General features: G+C 40.1%; 1 protein-coding gene across 1 annotated transcript in view; it reads left to right on the top strand.

Annotated features, from left to right (window-relative positions):
- Window positions 1–281: 281 nt before the first annotated feature.
- Window positions 282–9014, top strand: part of wwox (WW domain containing oxidoreductase) — a 120860-nt gene continuing 112127 nt past the window's right edge. The window contains exons 1-4 of the mRNA XM_037255445.1: window positions 282–530; window positions 803–867; window positions 1036–1093; window positions 1344–1513. Coding sequence (XP_037111340.1) covers window positions 424–530; window positions 803–867; window positions 1036–1093; window positions 1344–1513 — 400 coding nt within the window. The 5' untranslated portion in view covers window positions 282–423. The remainder of the gene's footprint in view (window positions 531–802; window positions 868–1035; window positions 1094–1343; window positions 1514–9014) is intronic.

Genomic DNA, 9014 nt, shown 5'->3' with positions numbered 1-9014 from the left:
TTTCTGCAGTGTTTGATTCCATTATGATAGTGGGTTAGGGTCATGCAATGGTACCACACGTAACAATGGATAAATGTTCTTTTGTCTAAATTGTCCGTTAATGAAATAGGGTCATGTCAAAAATACATATGATTAAAAAGGTTGTTATAATCCTATAGCCAACAAACGTGTTATTATTTTGCTGCCGCAATTAAGTTTACAACAAAAAAAACGGACGTAACATAAAATTAGAAATGACGACGACAAGCAAACGTCCCACATTTCTTTTGACTCAATATCCCATCAAACACCGCGGCAAGCGTCATCATATTATTGCGGAAGTACCAGACTGCACCGTGACTCTCGGCTATTTTTGTTTTGGTTTCTAAGACGCTAGTGTCACTGTGCACGGAACTTGCATTAAGTTTCCCATATTGAAACGCAATGGCAGCTCTTAAGTACGCTGGTATGGACGATACTGACAGCGACGATGAGTTACCTCCTGGATGGGAGGAAAGATCAACGAAAGATGGATGGGTCTACTATGCAAAGTGAGTGCAATCCGTCAACTATAACAGTCATGAGTACGTGTTTGTTTGCATTTCAAAAGTGTATTTATTTTGCAAGTACAGCATCTTGCTGTTAAAGGAGCCTGCACAACTGTATCATGCATCGCTAACTCGTGCACCCGCAGTAGTTTCTTTTACGTGATTGATTTGTTATCTTTATATTTTATTATTGGAGAAAATGTAAAATAAAACAAGACATAACCTGATCACGGTGCACTTTCTAACTTTTTCCATTTTTGTTTGTGTGACAAAAGCCACGATGAGATGAGGACACAGTGGGAACACCCCAAGACTGGAAAGAAGAAACGTTGTGCTGGAGGTTTGATATTTAATTATTCTTTTTGTTGTTGTTGTTGTTTTTCTCACCCATCACCACCACAAGTATTGCAGTTTAATTCAAGTTTGTATTAATTGTTTAATTGTATGAATTGCTCATCATGTACACAATATCCCACAGAAAAGTAATTTCTGCCCTTTCCTCCAACAGATTTGCCATATGGCTGGGAGCAAAACACCAATGAACATGGTCAAATTGTTTACGTTGAGTAAGTTGATCGTCATGAAGAATGGGTAGGCAACACCGGTCCTCGAGGGCCGGTGTCCTGCATATTTTCTATGTCTCCCTGTTGCAACATACTTGAGTCAAATGATCAGGATTGTTATCCAGCTTCTGCAGACCTTGATAATTATCTGACTCACTTCAAGTAGTACATGATTCAAATCACTTTGTTTATCCACAATTGTAACGTTTCAGAATATGAAAGTATTTTTCTACAATCTTTTTCTTACTACCAGCCACATCAATAAGCGAAGCACTCATTTCGACCCCCGCCAAGTGTTTACTGTGGAGGATGTGACGGTGAAGCCAAAACGCTATGATGGCAACTCTGCGGCTTTGGAGATCCTTCAAGGTCGGGATCTGTCCGACAAGGTGGCCCTGATAACTGGCGGCAACTCAGGCATTGGTGAGTTCCTTTTTTGCACAGTATGCATACATACCTTATGAATGCTTCAACTAAAAAGTACAACTATCACACAAATAATAAGTAAATGGGCCACTCATCCTAAAGTCTTTAGTCTCTTTGCCACCTTTAGTAACTGTGCTTCCACAAAGGTACCACTGGGTGGCAGTGTTGTATCACGTTGGATAAAAATATGCGCCACAGCCCGGGCATTCATCAACATTAGCCTCCAAATTGTAAGACATAACACCCAACAAATCACCCACGTAATGCTGAACATGACTGCGTTGAAGTTCATTAGCCGGGCTGAATTGGATGTCATTGTTAACCGCAACAAATGCGCGTACTCTGCTAGCAAAAGTATAAGTCACCATCAAATCCCCTGGAAACCAATATATCTCCTTCCCACGTTTTGTTGGTTGTAGTTTGAACTCAGACAAGAGCAAAGTGTCGGCCTTCCCTTTTAAATGTTGCGCTCCGTTCAAGATGGATAACGATAGCTCCAGGGAAATCAAATCAACATAAAATGCTTAATTGTCTTTATATTCAAATGCTTTGTAGAAAGGAAGTGTTGCCGGACTCTCTAATTGCTGTATGTACATTATGAGATGGGGCACTATAGTAGATTTACAGCTGCCTTGGGACTTTGATGGAACAATGGAGCTTCTGATCTTAATTGCCTCCCTATCCTTGATGTTTCTCCCATTTATCAGTCTCGACTCATATTATTAACAAATGGGTTGTGTAAAAATGATATGCAGTCTTAAGCAAATGTGTCTTTTTGTTTCAATATTTCTACTGTCAACAGAAACTGACTGAATGAACATGGTCACTTTAAACAAACTACTCTAGGATCGAATGTAATTCAATGTTTTAAAATACTGATGAATTCACAATTCTCTCACATCTAAGACTCACAATAAAAACAAAACTAGATTTTTCAAGCAACTGTATGTTAAATGTTATACAATCAAGCCCAAGCATCCTCTTTTCCATGGCTTGAAATAACCCAAATTAGATGATGTAGGCTTAAAAGCTTGGCAATTCTTCCATCATCTATCTGTCTGGCATGCAGTGACATTTGCACACAAAATGTTTATAAAAGAAGAAACGATTGGACGGTCTGTAGTGTACTCTAGTTGTCACCACAAGAGTGCACAAGAGTTCCACGCTGCCACAAAGCCATTAAACCGTCCAAGTTGCTCCGCAAATGCCCAATTTTGCTTTTAAAAACATCACAATGAGAGACAGAGTCTGTGCGTCACTTTTTGTGTGTGCGCGTGATGTATTTAGTACGTATATAATCTGCTCTGAATAGAACCAAGAAATGGCTTTTTCTCCAGAGAATTATCAAACATTGTGCTTACAAGAAAACGGCGACATTTTAAATACTTATTATACCCATATTAACATAACCTTTGTTTTACTCGACCACGTATTAAATATGCAGCACCTCGTAATTAACAATACTCTTTTAGTAATTGCTTCTACTTGTGTGCTCCTTTGACATTCCACCAGTGAAATGTGGTTATGCCAATTGGCTGGAGCCACTTAGCATTTTAATGGCATCAATAGTGTTTTAATCCAAGTGTCAAGGCTATTTCCATTTTCTTGAGTTCGTATTTCTCCACAGGGGAATGTGACATTTTTATTAGGGATGGAAGGATATTATTTAATTAGCACATTTACATTTCACGTCTTTAATTTAGTTTCTTAATGTACATGGATGAAGAGTGGTGGGGGGGGCAGACGTATAGGAGTTTATTTATGCGTGAAATGTCAGATTTTGTGGCCGGCCTTGAAGCAGACTAGGGACTTGCCGAGGTGATCACGACGGCGGTTCCCCCCGCATTAGTCTTCCTCACGCCGCTTTCCCGTGTAAATTAAAAAGCACTACAAACCCGAATGGTGTTTTTAATCGTGATAATGGAAATGAATGATCTCACTTTGTTTTCTCCTTCTCCAGAGCCCTTCTCTCTCTCCTGCCTTTAAAGGTTTTCTCACTCTTATAGACCCGTGCTTGTACCTCCTCAACGATTTCTAAGTGGCTTTGACCCAGGCCCGAGCCCTCCTATCCATCCCTATTACACACTCCTGCTCTGGTCCTAATTCCTCTCTTATCAAATAAACTCTTTGCTCATTTGCTGGACGAGGCTCCATGGGACAGTTGTCCTTAAAGGACCATCATTTTGTGAAAAGCCTTTTTTTTTTTTAGAAGGTAGGAGGCCGTGTTGATTTGGAGTCATCTGGTCAAATCTAAACAAACAAATGAGAAAATTAATCTAGCATGTTGATAAAATGTTTGTGGTTGTCATGATATCGGAGCCTTTGAATGTTGAAATGTTGAATATTTTTGATTAAAAAATAATCATAATTTTAGTCGTAGATAGTAAAACTAGTCACTCGTCAGAATCTTACAAGATTAAAGTTGAACATTTTCAAGAAAAATGGTGCCTGGGAAGGTAGTTGTTTTTAAAACATGTAAAAAGGTTTCGATCTAAATTCATGGCCCTATCTGCCATGTGCTTTTGTTGTTTACGTGCTGGGTCAATGCAGGAACTACAGTTGACAAAATAGGAAATGACAAGGATTTGTGAGGGAAGCGCTTCATAATGTTCTGTCGACTTTTTCCAATGTTATTCATGAAGGACTAACATTGTTGCGTGTTTGTGTTGATCCCTGTGTTGTGTGGGAGAGGATTAGGTGTTAGGGCCGGTGCTCTCCTCTCTCCGGATGGAGAGATCTCTAAGCATATTCAGTGAGTCGCGGCGCTGCGAGGAGCTTCAGCGCACAGATAAAAAAAAAAAAAAAACGGCAACCCGGCTTTGTGGCTGATCATTAGATTGTGGCAGATTTGTTAAGCATAACTGCCATTAAATTGGCTGCAAAGCTCTGGTATTTACCGCGCCGCTGTTTATGAATAAGGACCCCCCTCAAAGAGTGACGCGGCCGTGCGTTAAAGCAGAGCGCGACTATGGAGGGGAATGCATTATTCATAGCGGGAGGAAGTAGATGGATAAAAAGATGTTGCCAGCGAGAGTGGCGTGTCTGCGTCTTATTCCGTGTGTCCTGGAGCATCTCCGAGTGGCTGCCTGTGGCTTAGATGACATCCACAGTTTATCTGTGTTCAGCAGTCTGATCAAATTTTGTGTGTATGTGTTTGGAGAGTGCGTCGACTCTGAGTGTGTGAGGAAATCCAGATTTTTTTTTTTTTCCCTCCCTGGCTTTCTGGTTCATTTTCTTTATTAGCCAAAGTAATGAGCAGTTTTGCTTGGTTAGTCAAATTATATGCAACTTTAGAGAGGTGTCAGAGGCCAGTCTGAAAGAGCTGAAGTGACTGGAGTGAATACATTTTAGTCTTTGCACCCAATGTACTCTAAACTATATTATAATTAAAACCTCGATAGGATAGGGTTGATAACTTAAATGATGGAGGGGGCCACAATTTTCTCTACGAGCGCACACTCAGATGTATGACAAAATGCTATTTTAAATATGGCCAAAAGACGTGTGCTCATTTAAAAGACTCGTTTAAAAATTACCGTTCAAGGATGGCACAAAACTGCTCCAGCAGACCAACATTTAGTGCAGGTGCAATTTAAAAAAAAAAAAAAACCTTACTATTGTCAGTTAATGCTGTGCAAGACCATGATGAGAGATTGTGTCCCGATTGTTTTTCGTGTGTGTGTGTGTCCCGAGGTTGACACAGAGGGTCAGAGCGAGGGTAGGGGGGCAGGGTTTAGACTGCAAGGGACAGGGAGGGGTAATAGGACCACTTTCAGCGCTCTGGCCTGGAACAGCTCAACCTTGGGCAGTAATTACGAACCATACATCCCACTTTTGGGGTGACATCTCCCTCCTCATGGGCTAATGGAGGGGAATTAAATGGGATCTTAAAAGTCTGAAAAATGGGAGTATATTGGGGAGGGGGGACTCCCATGTTGGGATTTGAGAAGGTGCCAAGGTGTACTTAGCACTGAGAGATTACGAGAAATTGATCAAATTATTTATCAATTTAAACTGTATGCCATGCATCAATCAGTTGTTGAAGCTTTAACTTGCAAACCTTAAAAGGTTCGATGCCATTTTGTGGCATCAATTAGTGTGTTTGATGCGTAACTTTAAGGGGCGTGGCCTAATGAGTGGTGTTCAGATCTGGAGTCAGTTTGTCAAGTCATTTTGCATGTGAGCATTTGGGTGCGAGTGTGGGTCCACAGCAGTTCCTTGAGAGTGTTTTCATTTTTTATTTGTGAGTTAGACTGTCCCGTTAAAAAAAAAAAAAAACTGCTGATAGTGCTGTGGTATGTTTGGGTTCACAGCACTGCAGTGATGGTCATGGGGAATTAAATTTCTTAATATGAGATACAATTATTTTACAAGTACAATCATGGTGAGAATGCACCAACATGTACCAACTTATTACAGTTTGTATATGCCAATTCAGCTTTATTTACAACACTTTTAAATTTAGTTTGGATTATCGCTAAGTGTTGTAAGGAACTCTAAGTCGACCATCTCAAAGAGCAAGATTTTAGTTATAGAAATTGATTGAATAATCGTTTCAAGTGAACCGTTGAAAATACCTTTCTACCACCATTTATTGCGACGCACCTGCAAAATGGGGGGTTGTGGCTAGTTACGATAAGCTGTTAGAGTGAAAGACATTTTGCTCAATCACTCTTGATGAGCTCCGAAAATGTATCATTAAACCTTCTACTAATGTGAAGGTCTGAGAATTTTTATGCGTAAAAGAAGTTGACTGCAGAAAATTAAAAACCATAGTCCAAGGGAAATAGAGAATTAAATTGTGTAATAAACTGTCACACATCCATAACATTCATTGCTCACACAAGTAAAGTCGTTTTATACTTGGTCTTACAATTAAAAATGGCGCTAAGTGATTCTTTGTGAGCAAAGAGATACAGTACGTAGTCTAGTCATGTGTTGCCCGCTTTGCTGAGAGAGGACCGCGGGAACTCGACATGTTTACCCACAGGTCTTGTAATGATCTCAATTGACTTGTGTTTGTCCAATTGTACTACAGAGCTTATTTTAGTTAAATGCCTCTTTGGATGCAGATCAAGAGCGAGTGGGAGCAGGCAGGCGACGGCGGTGGCGGCGTTTGCCAAATAAAGCCGCTCACTGACGAGGCTGGTAATGATCTCATTACACTGAGCCAATATACCTGTGTACGAGGGGGGGGGGGGCAGAGAGGACAAACAAAGCGTGAAATCATTAAATCACACTCATTATTGGGGGGGATATCTGAAGGGCCAGGATCCTAATGTACCATGAAGAGCATTCGTTGCTTAATGGACATTTTACACCATTCTTTTATGCATCATAGTAAAACACATTTTTAGCAGTAGTGGTGCTTTTTCATTTTCTGATTAGTAGTGTCAAGTATACTGCGTTAACGACAGTGCTTCACCAGATCCAGCACTCAACATTGTTTACAATGAATTGTGGTTCTTTTTTCAAATTTAAATTAAATGATCTCATATTTTTGAGTGATGGTTTTGAAGTGATTTCTGCAATGCACCCAAAATGTTCACGTCAAATTCTCCCTAGCAACAAGTGGCTGCGTGTTGAATTCCGTGCTGAATTCCGTTGATCAATTGCGTCTGATCAAAAGCAAATGAGACAAAATAGAGTGCAGTACTTCAACAGAGTCTGTTGCTCCATCATCCACGAGTGGCTCAATCATTTGGAGTTCTCGTGTATTCTGAAAAACTCAGTCAAATGCAGGACACAGTAGACATATCGGTACATTTCCCCGAGCGAAAGAACCTGTAGTTTCATTCCACAGGCTGGCAGAATAGCGCATATTGTAAAACAGCTTTTGGCGACCTACCAGAGCAAAAATGAGAAAACCAAACTGTGCGTGTGACCTCTCGTCATGTTCCATCATGAGAGAACAATGGCGAAACAGGCTGCCGCTGTTGTACATTTGACCGGGAACTCATTTGAGTCGCCCTCTCTACCACAAAGTCTCTGTTACAGCACCGCTCGCTCTCTTGTTATTTCACAATTAATGTCGAGCCCTTGTTATTTGTCACCGCAAATACACGGCTCCGTTGATGCCGCGCGTTGTTGCTGCCATATTCTAATTTGTTCTCCATTATGGAAAACACTGGCGCTCCTTAATTTCACTTTCATGGTGTGTACACACAACAAGTGAGGGGGGGGGGGGCAGGGTGAGGCGTTGTTGTTTACCAGCAGCTAGTGCTCCTGTCCATTTTGTAACATTTCAAAGAAGCTTTTACTTCATGCTGTTTCTAGGGCTTGAAAACAAATCCTATTTAAAGTATAAATCACATTGCATCGATACCATGTCAATGCTTATCTCAATTTACAATTGTAGTTTTCCAAGCCGATTGTGGATGAAAGAAATACTGTATCACCTACCACAGAATAATAGCTCGGAAAAATCTAATATCAACAACTGACTTTTGCAAAAGTATTACCGTAAATTTCGGACTATAAGCCGCTACTTTTTCTCAAATTTTGAACCCTGCGGCTTATAGTCCGGTGCGGCTTTTATCGTTTTTTTTCCGTGATTTTTCTCATGACTAATACACTTATACACTCATAAAAAGGCTGTGGACCGCTGTTGTGCTGTTATGTTAATAAAAGTTATGCACCCCTAAATAATTATGTCTTTCCTGACAATCATCTTTGTGTATATTCTCTTACAAATGGGAATTAAACATTAAAAACCTTACGCGATCATGTGGCGATTTTACATGCATATTCCAATCGGACACTGAGGAGGAAGATTTTACTGGTTTCAGTGGACAGGAGGAAGACAAAGATGGCTCTCAGTGACTTTGTTAACTGGTATGTTTTTTTTTTTTACCCGCCTAGTTAGTGCTGTTACGTCCGTGTTTACAACAAAATGTTAATGTTATTAAAACTTTAGCCCAGCTAGTGCTGTTACTTCCGTGTTTACAACGAAATGTTAATGTGATTAAAACTTTAAAAAGGCTTTCTGTGTACTGTCTTTGTAAATAACTCGTGCGCACGTGCGGTTTATAGTCCGGTGCGGCTTATAGCCCGAAATGTACGGTAAATGCTTTTTTTTTGAGTGACAATTCTACTGGCAAAAAATATTGTCTATGATTTGTGGCATTATATAATATGTTTTTATTACTAGTTTTATTGCACAGGAGAATAAGCAGCACTTAGAAGTGCTTTATGTAAAAAGTCAAAATCATCATTAAAAAGAGATACAAGATCTCCATCGGTCTGAAGAAATATGCTTCACCCCCAATGCAATATATAATTCCAAGTTTCTGATTGAAAAAGTTCCAAATCTCATTCTTTATATGCTCTATATAAACATTTCCTGTTTGTTAAATCCTGTCGGCCTGCCTGCCTATTCAAATGATGCATTTAATCTGTGTCTGTGTCACCCTGCTCCTTCTCCCTCCCTGTCATGTTGTTTTTATTTTCTCCATTTCCCGCGGGTGGAATGATTGCCGTTCTCCATCGCAGTCCCCTC

The sequence above is a fragment of the Syngnathus acus genome, chromosome 6 (assembly GCF_901709675.1).
Source record: "Syngnathus acus chromosome 6, fSynAcu1.2, whole genome shotgun sequence".
Lineage (NCBI taxonomy): Eukaryota > Metazoa > Chordata > Actinopteri > Syngnathiformes > Syngnathidae > Syngnathus > Syngnathus acus.
The sequence above is the reverse complement of the archived record's forward strand: the minus strand, read 5'-3'. Positions and strand labels throughout refer to the sequence as shown.